We start from the raw sequence: 16679 nt of genomic DNA, 5'->3' as shown, positions 1-16679 counted from the left end.
AATAAATACACTCCATGATGGGCTAAAAATCTGCGGATTTCTGCGTGCACAGATTTGGTGTGGGTCTACATATTACTAATCAAAAATTAAGTTTAGGCATATTTACAGTTGCAAATTTACAAAATGTCATCATGGAACATTTTGCCATAAAAGAAAAATGCATACAATGTATTGTTGGCTACTGCTAAAAATATACCTGTGAAATATAAGGTTTTGTGGTCCAAGGTCCATTATTTGTGAAAAATAATGCAGTTTTGGAACAATCAGTGCTGAAAGCCTATGCTTGTACACCCCCAAAAACAAAACAAAAAGGCCATAATAGGAGCCTTATGATAAATTTGCAGATGCTTATTCAAGATAGCTTCTGTAAATCTGGCCTCATAATGTTATGTTTGTCTGTTTCCCCTACAGATATAGTGCACTATTACCTGTATTGCAGCCAGAGTCTTCCCAATCCATTCCAGCAGGTAAACAATTCACTGTTCAATTCCTCCCTGAACCCCTGACACAAGCAATTAACTGCACTCGCAGATCCATTTGACTCTTAATGGAGGCGAATACCCATGTTAAAGCCATTATAATTCTTCTGTGAAAAAGAAAAAAAATCTGCATGGCTAATTAAATTAGGAATCGGCGATATGAAAATAAACTTTGATCAAAGGGGGTCTCTTTTGTCTGTAGTTTGGGGATAATTAGATTTGTCTGGCTGTCTCGAGTTGCCTGCGGGAATCCTGTGAAAGCTTTTCCACTGATTTAGACATTATTCCGCGCTGGTTAATCTGCAGTTTTTTTTGGACGATCTATTAAAGTTAATGTTCTGCAGGGAAAAGTGATGAAGCAGATGCATGAGACAGATGTTTCCATTAAGCGAGTTTAAAGCCTTAATAGCTGTTAAGCCAGATGTAAATACATATCCTCATCAGGGATTAATGACAACCTATGGCATGTCAGTGTGGAAATCCTGTAGACCATGTGATTTTTCAGCACTATTGTTTGTGTCCTGCAGTCCCTCACCATCTTCCAGAGGTCTCTGACCACCATGCAGATCCAAGTGCAAGGTTTGCTGCAGTTTTCTTTGGCTGTGTTTCCTACAGCAGAGGTGAGAGTGCTGTTAAAGGTCAATGCACCATAGAGTTCTGCTTCTGTGCATCCCAACATTAATTTTTCAATGTTAATCATTTCAGAAAGACCTTCTAGGAATTCAGCGTCTCTTAAACTCATCAGAGTTCAATTTGCACCAGCTCACCGCCTTGCTGGACTGCAGAAGTCTGCATAAAGTGAGTCACCCTTTTGCTTTGACAATTAAACTACAGTTGTATTTAATAATTTGAATGCATTAACTTTATATGGATCATTTTTATAGTATTTAAGAATTTCTAATGTTAATTAAAATACCTCTTCTACAAATATTCATAGCAATAAAGTATTAGGTATTTTTGTTACATTAATTATATGGGCCATTTAAAAATAAACAAAAAAAAGGGTATACCTAGACATAGCTGGATAATAAGAGTTTGGTACATGGAATTGACATACAGGGCTCTATTTTAACGATTTAGGTACAGTCTAAAGCATATGGCACAAAAGCACTAAGGGTGTTTTTGAATCCTCTTTTGCTATTTTTAAAGACAGAAAAATATGGTTTGCGCCACGACACATGGTCTAACAGGGTTGTGCTTATTCTCTTAATGAGTTATGGGTGTGTTTTGAGCATAACGTGCATTAAACCAATCCGAGTCTCATCTCCTAATCCAATTTAAAAGTCAGTTGAATCGCGCCATGGCCCATTTGCTATTTACGTGGCAGACTTTGTAAGTGGAAAAAAAATGAATGCTTCACTAGCGAGAAAACAGTTAATAAAACCATCTGCAGCGTGAGGATAAAGAAGGAGCCTCCTCTATTCGGACTGTTTACTTTCTCTTTACTTTACTTTTACTCTACTTTACTCCTTTACTTTTGTGAATAAGGAAACAGTGTTGTACGCACTCCGCTGAAAACATCCATTAGCCTACATATTTGATTTTGTTTGTTAAGCACAGATTTGTTTCAAAACTATTTCTAAATTCAATTCTAATTTCCAGCAAAAGAATAAATGAACAATAACGAAGCGTTATATCCAAACACACGTCCTATGCCCCATATAATCCAAACCTCAACAGGTGGACAAATCTAAGCTTATTTTTATTAAAACAAATATAAATATGCTTATAATAAATAATACTCATAAATAATAACAACATTATACAAATGCAAATTGTCAAGCTGAAAAAGCCCCCCGAGATGAAGGCATGAAGGTAGTGGTTTTTATATTTATGTTTAATTCTCTTATTATTCTTTTTCATATGTAAAGATATTTGTGTATTGCTGTACGTACTGTGTGTATTAAGCAATGTGTAACCGTTTAAGGGGCATAACTAACGCACTCTGTGCTGGACTTTAGACCTGCTTTCTGCTGGCCAACTGTGCAATCAATTTTTTCTATTTATTTTCTTCAAAATAGCAACGCGCCAACAATGCGCCTTAAAACCCCTCCTTTATAGACTGGAACACCCATGAGTTCACAAAACGGCACAAATGGATTTACTATTTAAACAAAGTGGCGCAAATTGGGATAATTAGGGTTGTGTTGGTCTGAAAACAGCAACATATCGCACCAAAGACGCCTTGTGCCTTATTAATACAAGCCAATCAGAACTGACGATCTTCTTGGGATCGCTAATAAGTAGGGGTGTCAAAATTTGTTGTTTCTTCGGTGCACTGCGATGTAGACGCAGACAACTCGGTATCGGTTCAGTAATAGTCATAACTGGTTATTGTGTACTGACGTCATTTATCTCATATGCGCTATGTCGCCGAAGCTTACTATGGCGAGGGAGGCGTTCGTGAGTATTGAAAACGCTCCAACCACTTAACGCAGAAACTGCACAATTTCACTGCATGTGTGTTTGCTGGACAATCTTTCACTGACACTTACAGCAGAAGCCCCTATTTCATTGCGATTGAGAGAATGAAAGTAAACTCTATTTCTCTCTCTCACTGTGGCCCATTTGACCTGCTGGCGTGACATTTCCTCCACTCTCGACTGTTACAGCAATACTTCTGGATACAGGCATGAGCGCGTGTCATGAGTTTTTTCCACCTCATCTATCATGGATCAACTGTGATTGCTGCTGCTGTTTATCAGTGTCACTCGTCAGTAAACAGCGCCAGAGCGTTAGAGCCAATCGCAGCCCTTTCTGTTGAGCGCGTGACCAATCATAGAGGTGTAAGAAAGTGCTCGCTATTTGTTTATTTGCTAAAATGCTCATGTTGTTCTGTGCATGTTCTTGAGTTTTTAAAGGTACAGTTTATATATCTGTCTGTTTGTATTAAAGGGCAAAATTGTGTTACAAATAGTATATAAATATATTTATACACTTTAATACAAGGATTGCTGTGCTGTGAAGAAAATATAAAACTGTATATTAAAAGCATCATCAATGCAATGTGATGCACCGAGATATCGAATTGAACCGAATCGATGGCATGATAATCGTAACTGAACCGTGAGACCATTGTAGGTTCACATCTCTACTTATAAGCATGCTCCAGGTGGCATTTGATTGGCCACAATGTTTTCTAGTGACATTACAACAGTTATACTTTTCCCCTTATTTTTAAATTAATATTTAACTTATTGTGTATGTGGGACTCTTATTTTGAAAATGGCACAGGCTTTAATAAAGAGTGAAGGCGTGTTCATGATGCAAAATGCAGGATAAACATATTACTAATTTATTCAATACCACTTAAGGTGTAAGGTCAGTTTAAATGTATAATTTGTTAGTTTAACGGTTTTATTGTGAAATTTGCTACACATGAATGTAATAGGGTTTATGCAGGTCTAGTGTTTCTTTCCTAACCGATAAACATCCAGTGAATGGTTAATGTGACTTTCAATTTTATACAGTTCCTTTTACAATATATAAGCTGAACATAATTTATAAAATGTTCCTTCATCACACACAAACACATAATTGTTGCTTCTGTGCAGATGTTCAGGTATGCTTCTGGCAGGCACTTTGAACTGTAATGGTCAACATTACAATTATAGAGATTTGAGAATTTTGTCCGCTTTACAATCACATCTTATGACCTAATTTTCTATTTTTGGTTTGTTTAGTCGTCTTTGGTCATTGCATTCAGTTTTCACTCAAACTACACCAATGTTTGTTTTAAAGTAGAATATGACAAATTTTTTCCATTGTTTTGGTCTGCCTTTTTTTGTGAAGTGTGAACACCCTTAATCGATTTCACCCTATATATTCCCCTATGGTGACTTATCATGGGCTGTTGATGTGGTCTTGCAGGACTATCTGGAGGCTCTGCTGGGCATCTGCTATGATGGTGTGGAGGGTCTCCTGTATCTGTGCCTGTTCTCTCTGCTGGCGGCCTGTGCCTTCTGTGCCCTGCTGTGCGCCGTCCCGCGTGCCTGGATGCTCATTGCCATCAGGTACCGACACACCTAGTAAAAGAAGTATATCAATACCCAAATTTACATTTAAATTGTTTAAAGCAGAAACAAATGTTATTATCTTAGCTTTGAAACATAACATTTCAGAAACAAAGTTAAAACATGCTTTCTAGTGTAAAAATGTTGCGCACATTTTATCAAATTCATATCATAATTGAAGATCAAGTTGTTGCCTGTGGTGTTCTCTACTTATCCAATATGTGTCCATGGCTGCGTCCGATACCGCATACTTCCATACTATATAGTATGCTAAAATCAGTATGCGAGCTGAGTAGTATGTCCGAATTCAAAGAATTTGAAAATCAGTATGGAAGAAGTACCGGATGACCTACTACTTCCTGCAAGATTCTGAGGTATGCATCCCATGCACAATGCACTGTCCCATAATGCCCCGTGAGAGAATTCATGAATGGGAGTGATGCGATGCAACTGATGCGGGTAGGTCATGTGATCATGACAAAATGGTGGATGTAATACGTCCGAATTCCATTCATACTGCTCACATTCATACTGTATAGAATGTTCTTCTCTAACGGCTGAATAGTATGTTTAAATTCAAATGCAGTACCTGCTGAATAGTAGGAGATTCAGACGCAGCTCATATGTCTGAAATATTCTGAAGCAGCAATACTGTTTTATATTGTTGCATGAGATTCCCGCTTTTTTAAAGAGAAAAAAATATTAATGCACATCAGTAACTCGGCAGTAACTTTTTTTTAATGTATGTCCCTGTAGGAAAACATAAATAATCAGAAATCCGGTGACCGCAATAATGAAGCCCTTGGGAACAACTGTGGTCAGAACCAAAGTTCAAGTGGTGGATTTCTACATTTCAATTGCTTGCCGCCGAACCGCATTATAGCTCATTACCATAAAGTTGACTTGATTTCAACTCTCCTCGATGTCCACGCTGGCTAAGACACTCCACGCTATTTCTCACTGCCTATTGCTGCCAGCTTCCATTGAAAATGAATGACTTCCGGCTACTTTGACGCTCTCGCCGCTTTCGGTGTGTGGTGGGATCAGATTGTTTGTACCTACTGTAGAATATGTCACTTCTAGATGACTCGCACACAAGTTTTTAATATTTGGAGAAGATCCTACACCATGCTGTCTTTGTAAAAGCATTTTAACCCTCAAGCGTATTTTATTAGATTGTGTTGGCTAGGCATGGGTCGGTAAATAAATAAAATTTTGATGGTATGGTAACCATGGATAAAAATATCACGGTCAGTGTTTCCTTTAGGACTTCCTCTAGGATCTTCTACCTATGGTATTATTTCAATGACAAACATCGTGAGCACAGTATTACAAATTGAAATTCATGTAATATGAGCATGCAAATGTCTTTGCTTGTGTGCCAATTTCCTCACAAAACGTCTTGCACGCCCTCAAATATACGCTGCTCAATCGCGGATTTTCTTGTGCACGCTAAAAAAATTGCTACTGAAGTGCAATTGATTGTGTTTATGTAACGAGTATGTCTCAAACATTTATTAGATTTGCTAGGAATATTTATGAATGTCTCCAATAGACCTACAAAACGACATTAATGCATCCTGAAGTAAAGTGAAATGGCCATAAACTCCAACAAGATAAAGTCATTGTATTCAGAACCATGGACCTTTATTCATAAATAAAGTAAAATTATTGAAACTGTGTTCGTCATAACTGAAGGCTACGTCATGTTTGCTGGCTTCACGTATCGCGCAGCCCTGTCTCTCAGTCAGTCAGTCAGCATGAAAGGATTCAACAAATAACACACAGCACTTCAATGATTACAGAAAAGTTCGCTCCGTTATAATTCACTTTTGGTAACCAGCTATAAAAATACAATAAAAAAAGTGCAACAACTGAAGGTTGTGATTGAAAAGCTGTAATGTAGCCTTGGTGGGAATGGAGTGTGGTGTGGCGCCCCGCCTTGGATGATTGAATGTAGCGGAAACCATGACAGTATCATGATTTTGTGATTACTGCTCTAAAATATGTTCTTTTTAAATATCTGGGTAAAACACAACAACTTTTTGTAAAACTTGTTAAAACAAACATATACCATTGGAAAGGTATAACATAAAATTTTTGCACTTTTAAAACCTTGAATTTGACAAACTGCAGTAAACCTTGAAACCAGTTATCGTTCCATGCCTAGTGTTGGCTTTAATTCTGTGAGAAACTTTTTTTTCAATTAATTTTAATGAAGAGATTTTCAACCCTCTTAATGCAAATAGAGTTTTAGAATTTTTAGCAAAAATAAATTGTAAAGGTTTAACATCACTTATGAATATGTAGAATACTTTTGCTCGCCACAAAATAGCCATAGAAGCTGGCATGGCATCAAACACAAACGAACAAACCATCAGGTAATGCCCTGCTTCCTGCTGTGTCATTACGGTGCCCATGGAGCAGTGTTGCTGATGTTGTTTTTTCTCAGGGACAGAGATTATGATGATATCGATGAAGAGGACCCGTTTAACCCCACGAGGCGCTTTAATGCTTATAACCCCAGCCGAGCTCAAGTCCACAGTTTCTGCAGCTACAGCAGCAGTATGGGCAGCCAGACCAGTTTACAGCCTCCACTGCAGGCCACATCTAGCACACCCGAGTACATGTGAGTGTGTGTGTGTAAAAGAGAAATAGAGAGATGTTGTTTTCTCCACTGTTGACCCACTTATCTTTTCTCCTCTCCTGCAGGAATCAGTCCATGCTGTTTGAAAGAAATCCTCGCTATGAAAACGTCCCATTGATTGGGAGCGGTTCACCACCACCATCGGTATTTTGATTTAAATCTTACATTTAATGACTCAATTATATTCATTATTCTTATTTTATTTATATATTTTTTTAAATTACAATGATTCAGTACTCATGTCATTCTTAAGGTTTTTTATTTATTTATTTAATAGTTTTAATAACTCATCTCTAATAACTAATTTATTTTATTTTTGCCATGATGACAGTAAAAAATAATTTTACTAGATCTTTCTCAAGACACTTCAATACAGCATAAAGTGACATTTAAAGGCTTAATTAGGTTAACTAGGCAGGTTAGGATAATTAGGCAAGTTATTTTATAATGATGGTTTGTTCTATAGACTATCGAAAAAAATATATATAGCTTAAAGGGGCTAATCATTTTTACCTTATAATGGTGTTTAAAAATGTAAAACCGCTTTTTTTCTAGCCAAAATAAAAATTAAAAGTCTTTCTCTAGAAGAAAAAAATATTATTAGACTTACTGTGAAAATTTCCTTGCTCTGTTAAACATAATTTGGGAAATATTTAAAAAATAAATAAATTCAAAGACGGACTAATAATTGTGACTTCAACTGTGTGTGTGTGTGTGTGTATATATATATATATATATATATATATATATAAATATATATATATATATATATATATATATATATATATATATATATATATATATATATATATATATATATATATATATATATATATATATATATATATTAGGGAAAGTAAAGAAGAAAAGCCAAGAAAAGTACGCTAGTTCCTGGTGTATTGTATATATAAAAAATGAACACTGAAATCTCACAGCTGCTGGTAGCCCATGTACAAACTGGAGAACACATAAAATCCTACACTTTGAAAATAAACATACATGTGAAGTTAATAAAGATAAATTGGCCATTTCAAATAAACATATTTCTATTTAAGTAAAGATAAATAAACCATCCTAATTATCTTACATGGCCACACATCAGGGCCATACCATTACGTAAACCACTAACTGCTTATACTTCGCATATTTCGCAGAGCTATAAACAAGACAGTTTCTTCCATCGTGGCTAGTGTGGCACATATGCTAAAACCCGCGTTTATGCATGCATCGTAAATTGTACGGCAAATGTAAAGACATGAATTGGATATGGGTCACAATTAAAAGAACGTGTAAACGGACAGACAAAAAAAATCTGATATAGGCAGTATCGTATGTATACGGAATTGGGCATCAAAACCTGACAGGGCTTAAGTTTGTGCGGGGTAAATTTATTAATCCTTTTTTGACCTATCGTACGCTGTGTAACGTGATGTACTGTTTCGATGGCTTTAAATTCCTGGCTAAGTTGATACTAAAATACATTAGGGTTAACAGTAAATGATGAAGTTTACCTCACATTAAACTTATCTACTATAAATGTTCTTATCCTTGGCTGCATTAACAGTTTAGCTTTCATGTTTTCTTGACATTAATGTTATAGTCTCTGCTCCTGCTGACCCTGGAATTAGGAAACCATCAAGTGATAATCCATTTACACTGGCAGAAAAATGAACAAAGAAAGGAAAGATGAATGCCACAGGACCATTACAAATTTTATTGTTAAAGGTTTGCTGCCTTTTTCTACTGTGGAGAAAGATTAGCTTTACTGTATATGCATTTTTCAATGCCCAGAAAGGAACCAAAAACATAGTCAAATTAAGTCCATGCGATATAAGTGGTTCAATTATAATTATATGAAGCTGCAAGAATACTTCTGTGTGCAAAGTAAACAAAAATAACTTTATTCAGCAATTTATCCATGGGAGGATCGGAAAGCTCTTGGATTAAATCCAAATTATCTTCATTTGTAGATAATTAATGACTGAATTTTTTTAAGTTTTGGGTAAACTAAACCTTTAGAGATAAGCCTGCTGTGAAAAGTGTCACAAACATCCTGAAAAAATAATCTTGTTAAAATATATTTCTTAAAATAAAAGTATCGAAAAAAGTATCGTTCTGAACCAGTATCGAATTCAGGGTATCGGTATCGAAAACTTTGGAACGATACCCAGCCCTACTGATAATAATCATGCATATTTTCTTTAGCACCAAATCAGCAGGTTAGAATGATTTCTGAAGGATCATGTCACACTGAAGACTATAATGATAGTCTGATGGATAAGTGGAATCACAGGAACAATTGACATTTTAAAATCATAAAAAAAGTTTACCATGCTTATTTAAAAAAAAAAGTATAACATTCCAGATCTAAAAAATATTTCCTGTACAATCTAGAAGAAAAATCTGGCTTGTTTTAACACATTTTTGGGTCAAATATGTTGAGTTGGGTTCAAAACTGTAATTTAAATTGAATTTAAATAAAAGTGTCAGGGTTGTCTAAATTTGACCCTGCATTGGGTTAAAACCATTCAGCATTTATTAGTGTACAGATTTTTTTATGTTGTTGGACTGTTGTTTTATTAATTTATTCATTTAGTTAGTTTTCTTTTGTGCAATTTTTTCCTTTTTGTTTGTTTGTTTGTTTGTTTAATTCACACCAATATTTCCCATGTTGGTGTCTCTATTAAATAAAATGTGCAAAGATAATTGTATGCTTTCAGAAATTATATTAAATGCTTATTCTTAAAAAAAAGTGCTTGGTCGCTTTAACTCAAATTTGGACAAACCCAACTTATTTTTTTTATTTTAAATGACTCTGTTGTTTGCGGTTTGTCCATATTTGATGCAAAATTGGGTTAAAAGAACCAAGCATTTATTTTCAGAATGTATATTAAATCTTTTTTTGGTTCTGGAACTCTATATTTAAAAAAAGATTATAATAATAATGACAATAATAATAATAATAATAATAACAACAACAACAACAATAATAATAATAACAACTACAACAGCAACAACAACAACAACAATAATAATAATAATAATAATAATAATAATAATAATAATAATAACAACAACAACAACAATAATAATAACAACTACAACAGCAACAACAACAACAACAATAATAATAATAATTATAATAATAATAATAATAATAATAATAATAAAATTAAGCATTTAAATATTTGAATGTGAGTCAAATATGATATCTGATGCAATGTTGTCTTACAACAACCTAAAGAACAACCATATCTCTTGTTATGGTTGTTGTGTGTTATTGTGGTGCTCTGCTGAAAACAGAAATGGAGCATTGCTGCCCCCTGATGTTCACTTTAGTAATTGAATATCCATGCAGACGCAAAGAAAATATGGAGAAGTGAATGGCAATAAATTATTAATAGTATATTATTAATGAAAATTAATTGAAAACAGTCTGGTTTTGGCTTGATTCAGACTGTCCATCAGTCTGGTGCTCATAAGTCATAAGTAGAGGCTGTAATGAAGAGGATAGTCTGCTTGATGCATTGCAGAAACTGTAAAACTCATCTTGTGTCTAATGAAGCAAACCCCAGCGTCATTTTCAACTGTCGTGAGATTTCACAGCTAATTGACTTCTTTTCCTGTCTTTGATCACTTTTGAACTTCTATCCCCCAGACATTTAAAAACAGTAAGTGGGTTCCAATAACATTTCTGCCTTTTTTTTGTCCTTATGTCCTTATCCTGAAAATACCATCACCAAAATGCATTGATTACTCTGTACATCATTGTAAAACTCAAGAGCACTGACTTTTTGCTGCTGTTGTCTTTTCATCAGTATGTTGTATTTTTCCAACTCATGTCTTTCCTGTACTGTTATTGTAGATGACCTAAAGGCCTTTTCACACACAGTAGCTTTATTTCTGGAGTTTTCAGGATTTTGATCATTTTATTATTATTACCATGTGTATGAGCAGAAACACACCATAAAGAAAAGTTACATTTTTTATTCATTCAATAATTCATACAGCGGTGTGAAAAAGTATTTGCCCCTTACTGCTTTCTTATCTATTTGCATGTTTTTCATACTTTAATGTTTCAGGTCATCAAACTAATTGAAATTTTAGTCACAAATAACACATCATGAAGTTTTGAAATGAATGAATTTTTAAGGGAAAACAGAATACAAAACTACATAGCCCTGTGTGAAAAAATTGTTTGCGCCCTAAAACCCAATAACTGGTTGGGCCACCCTTAGCAGCAATAGCTTGGAATGAGTCCATCAAAGTACTGTGAATAAGTTTTGTCCCACTCATCTTTGTAGATTTGTTGTAATTTAGCCACATTGGATAATTTTTGAGCATGACCTGTTTTTTTAAGGTCATACCACATTATATCAATTGTATTCGGGTCAGGACTTTGACTAGGCTATTTAAGTAATTTATTGATTGCAAGCTGCTGTTGCAATTTGTTTTACCTTAATATTAAAAACCTTCATTTCAAAACTACATGATGCATTTACTTGTGTTTGTCTTTGACCAGTATTTACTTTTTTGATGATCTGTAACATTAAGGTGTGACAAACATGCAAAACAATAAAAAATCAATAAGGGGCAAACACTTTTTCACAACACTATGCATTGGTACTAAAAGATACTTAATGATTCAGGAGCTTTTTTAAAGGAACAGTTCACATGAAAATATAAATTTGCTGTATTTCACACACCCTCAGGCCTTTCAAGATTGAGATCTCTTTTTTGTTCAGTAGAACATTAAAAACAATGTTTTTAGCTGAAACCATGGTACTTTCAATTCAATTCAATTCACCTTTATTTGTATAGCGCTTATACAATGTAGATTGTGTCAAGGCAGCTTCACATAAAAGGTCATAGTAAATTGGAACAGTGTAGTTCAGTTTGTAGTGTTTATGTTCAGTTCAGTTTAGCTCAGTTCAGTGTGGTTTAATAATCACTACTGAGAGTCCAAACACTCAAGAGCAAATCCAACGATGCGCAGCTCTATAGATCCCGGATACTTGATGATTCATAAAAAAATATATCAAACAGACATGTCTAGCTTTAGAAAGAAGTAAGCTACAGTGATCTAACATAAGCTATAGAACATAAAAGAATATCACTTGACAAATATCTCCATATGATTTGTTCATTTAATAAAAGTCGGCGATTACTGGATGTATTTTTGGGTTTACCCCACAGTCCAAAAACATGTGGTATAGGTGAATTGGGTAAGCTAAATTGTCCATAGTGTATGTGTGTGAGTGTGTGTATGGATGTTTCCCAGCGTTGGGTTGCAGCTGAAAGGGCATCTGCTTCGTAAAACATTGCTGGAAACGTTGACGGGTAATTCTGCTGTTGCGATCCATTCCAAAAATATGAATGAATTAATGATTTATTTATTTATTGTCAACTGTGAACTTATTTGTAACATAATAAAACATTTGTAACATTTAAAAATGTGATATTGTCAGTAGCAGCTGTAAATGTCTTTAAGGGATGCTTTTCCCAAAAATAAAAATTCTGTTATTATTTAATCACCCTTTAATCACACTTTTTACAATCCTGTCTCTTTCTTCCATTAATCCCCATAGAAGATATTTTGAAGAATATTGGAAACCAGTAACCATTGACTGTTCTTACTTTGAAATTCCATCTTTAATGTTCACTGGAAGAAAGGGTGCATAAAGAAATGGGTACATTCTCATTTTTGCGTGAACTGCCACTTTAAGTGTTTCATTCAAGCAGCTGATTCATTTTGGACAATAACACAAGTAAACACATCATGCAGTTTTGAAATGAAGGTTTTTATTATTAAGGGAAAACAGAATACATAGCCTTGTGTATAACTGGTTGGGCCACCCTTAGCAGCAACAGCTGCAATCAAGTGTCTTCAATAGATTGGAATGAGTCCGTTAAAGCGTTGTGGATAAGTTGATGACCCACTAATCTTTGGCGAATTGTTGTAATTGTTGTAAGCCTAATTGGAGGATTTTCACGCATGACCCATCTTTTTAAGGTCATAGCACATAATTTCAATTGGATTCAGTTCAGGAATTTGACTAGGCCATTCCAAAGTCTTTTTGTGACTTCTTAGATGAGTTGTGACTGTGCTCTTGGTGCACTTTTGGTCGGACTAGTTCTCCCAAAGATATATTCATTTAATCACCCTCTACTTGTTTCAAGCCTGTATTTGCTTCGAGAAAGGTTTGAGGATGAATAAATAGTGGGACTATTTTTATTTTTTAGTGAACTGCCACTTTAAGTGTTTCATTCAAGCAGCTGATTCATTTTGGACAATAACACAAGTAAACACATCATGCAGTTTTGAAATGAAGGTTTTTATTATTAAGGGAAAACAGAATACATAGCCTTGTGTATAACTGGTTGGGCCACCCTTAGCAGCAACAGCTGCAATCAAGTGTCTTCAATAGATTGGAATGAGTCCGTTAAAGCGTTGTGGATAAGTTGATGACCCACTAATCTTTGGCGAATTGTTGTAATTGTTGTAAGCCTAATTGGAGGATTTTCACGCATGACCCATCTTTTTAAGGTCATAGCACATAATTTCAATTGGATTCAGTTCAGGAATTTGACTAGGCCATTCCAAAGTCTTTTTGTGACTTCTTAGATGAGTTGTGACTGTGCTCTTGGTGCACTTTTGGTCGGACTAGTTCTCCCAAAGATATATTCATTTAATCACCCTCTACTTGTTTCAAGCCTGTATTTGCTTCGAGAAAGGTTTGAGGATGAATAAATAGTGGGACTATTTTTATTTTTTAGTGAACTGCCACCAAGTGTTTCATTCATACAACTGATTTATTCAGGACAATAACACAAGTAAACACATCATGCAGTTTTGAAATGAAAGCTATTATTAAGGGAAAACAGAATACAAAACTACATAGCCCTGTGTGAAGAAAAAACAAATGTTTGCCCCCTAAAGCTAATAACTGGTTGGGCCACCCTTAGCAGCAACAACTGCAATCAAGTGTTTTCAATAGCTTGGAATGAGTCCCTTAAAGCACTGTGGATAAGATTTGTCCCACTCATCTCTGCCGAATTGTTGCAATTATCTACATTGGAGGGTTTACGAGCATGACCCATCTTTTTAAGGTCATGCCAAATTATCTCAATTGGAGTCAGGTCAGGACTTTGACTAGGTCACTCTAAAGTATTTTTGTCACTGTGCTCTTCGGGCAATTTTGGTTAAAATGGTGAAAATCATGTTATCATTTAATCACCCTCTACTTGTTTAAAGCTTGTACTTTTCTTCCATTAAACCCCAAAGAAGATATTTTGAAGAATGTTGGAAACCGGTAACCATTGACTTTTATTGCTATGGATGTTAACGGCTACCTTTTCCAAATTCTATTTTTCGTGTTCCTCAGAAGAAAGGTTTGAGGGTGAATAAATAGTGGATACATTTTCATTTTTGAGTAAACTATCACTTTAAAGTGTTTCATTCAAACAGCTGATTCATTCAGAAAAAAAGGAAATTACTAATTTTGATTTTGTTGTTTTCAGCTCCCACAATCTCACAATCATTCCACAGATTTTTATTAGTATTTTTATTTTTTACAATAATCTATGCAGAATGAGCATGTAATAAAATATTCTCTGATCCATACTCATTGCTCATTTAAATAAAGGCATTGGACATGCCTACACCACATCTTGACAGCAGCTCACTTTAGCTTAGTTCACTTAAAACCTCAATGCTCACAGAAAGGAATTGATTCTTCACTGTGCGTTGTGTGTGAACAGGACTTAAGGCTGTTTTATTGCCTGTGATTTTCATGTTATTATCCAGTATCCAGCACCATTCTCATCTGACCATTCTTTCTCGCTCAACTGCAGTATTCGCCCAGCATGAGGACCACCTACCTGTCTATGACTGATGCCCAAATCAGACACTTCGGGACAGACTTCCAGGTCTAGGTTTCCTAAAGCAGATGAAAACCACTGGTCGGACACCTGTGGATGGGAAAAGCACAAATATTTACTGCGTCAAAGGGAGTTCACAAAGACTGCATGCCGTCCAGACCCGACAAACTCTCAACTTGAGGTTAAAAGGATTCTGGGTGACTCTGAAACACGTGTAAATATCCGCTTGTTCTCCTCAGGGCCTCGTTGGATCACTGATTTATGGTGTTTTCTGTGACCAGTGTTCAAGAAATTTGATTAATGCTTCAGCTTCAGTCGTGTAAATCTTGATTAATAGCTAAAGAAAGGCGAAAAACGGTTGTTTTACAGCATAAAGGCCTTGAGCCTCCACAAAGAGCCTTTAATTAATATTCTCAGACTTTTCGCACTGGTTTAATTGACTCCAAATGATGCAGCCTGAGAGAAATGATCAATCGCTATCTGGCCCACAATAATGAGTGTGTTTTGCATGAGGAGCGAGGGGTTTCGTCTGGTGCCTCTCTTTATATGTATTTCTGTGTTTCGGCTTCATCAATGTCTGATGTAGAAGTCAAATAAAGTCTGCTGTTTATTCCAGACCTGATTTGTGAGGCTCGCGGCACAGGATAAGGATGAATATGAATGTTTTTCTGCAATGGTAAATATAAGGATGAGCAATTTGGGGGTAAAAATCACTGACAGGCTTGTCTCTTTTGGTTGAAGCTTCTTTGTCTGTGTGTATATTTGCCTGTGTACTCAAACTAGATCAAAGCTGCCTATTTGAAGCGCTTTCCGTGTGTTTCCACTGATGTACTGTATAGTTTTGGCCATGAATGAGTTTGTTGTTTTTTTTGTTTTTTTTTTTGACCGTATTGCTTTTTAGTCAGATAGTTGTTTATGATGAATAAAAATAAAAATAGATTAGATTAGATTATGACATGTTGTCTTTGTTTGTGACATTTCTAAAGTGCTTTTTTAAAATGTTCATGTAATACTTTTTTTGTGAAATTTGATTCAATAAATAATTTTTAATGAAAGCCACAGATTGTTATTCTTAATGGATGCGACATTCATTTCCAAATAATAGAGCATATTTCATGAGTTACATGTATTCTGAAGCACATTATAAGAAACACAAAAGGCTCCAATTTTGGCCTTCTTACAAGATGTAAATCAAGTCTTTTGTCTCTTGAGAATATGTCTGTGATGTTTCAGCTTAAAATATCCATCATTTATTAACCCCTGTTGAAAATGTCAATTTTGGGGTAAGAGGGATTTGTATCTGTTTTTGTGCTTTTAAATGCAAATATGAATTCTCCCCACCCACTCAAAGTAGTTTTTCCTCGCCCACTCTTGGAAAGTTTCTCTTTAGAGAAGGATATCAAGTGTTGCCAGATTGGGCGGTCTTTGAACGCGATTGTGCGGGTGTAAAATGACATAGAAAAACAGAAAAATTGTGCGGTAACGCCCACCCCCTGTAATGTCACAACCCCCCTCCCCCCAGATTTCCAGATGACTGGGCGGGTCTTTTTGCGTTTCGGTGGGTTTTGGATAGTTTTTGGGCTGGAGTCAGTCAGCTACATCTGGCAACACTGAGGATAACTAGGATCAGATATCAGGATAAACAGACAAATGACTGAA

General features: G+C 35.4%; 1 protein-coding gene across 1 annotated transcript in view; it reads left to right on the top strand.

The window, feature by feature from the left end:
* LOC130221591 (protein tweety homolog 2-like) overlaps window positions 1-16075 on the top strand; it is a 56762-nt gene extending 40687 nt beyond the window's left edge. The window contains exons 6-12 of the mRNA XM_056454141.1: window positions 412-467; window positions 1007-1099; window positions 1185-1277; window positions 4350-4492; window positions 6945-7121; window positions 7205-7283; window positions 14994-16075. Coding sequence (XP_056310116.1) covers window positions 412-467; window positions 1007-1099; window positions 1185-1277; window positions 4350-4492; window positions 6945-7121; window positions 7205-7283; window positions 14994-15074 — 722 coding nt within the window. The 3' untranslated portion in view covers window positions 15075-16075. The remainder of the gene's footprint in view (window positions 1-411; window positions 468-1006; window positions 1100-1184; window positions 1278-4349; window positions 4493-6944; window positions 7122-7204; window positions 7284-14993) is intronic.
* Window positions 16076-16679: the final 604 nt, after the last annotated feature.

This window comes from Danio aesculapii, chromosome 3, assembly GCF_903798145.1.
Source record: "Danio aesculapii chromosome 3, fDanAes4.1, whole genome shotgun sequence".
Classification (NCBI taxonomy): domain Eukaryota; kingdom Metazoa; phylum Chordata; class Actinopteri; order Cypriniformes; family Danionidae; genus Danio; species Danio aesculapii.
The sequence above is the reverse complement of the archived record's forward strand: the minus strand, read 5'-3'. Positions and strand labels throughout refer to the sequence as shown.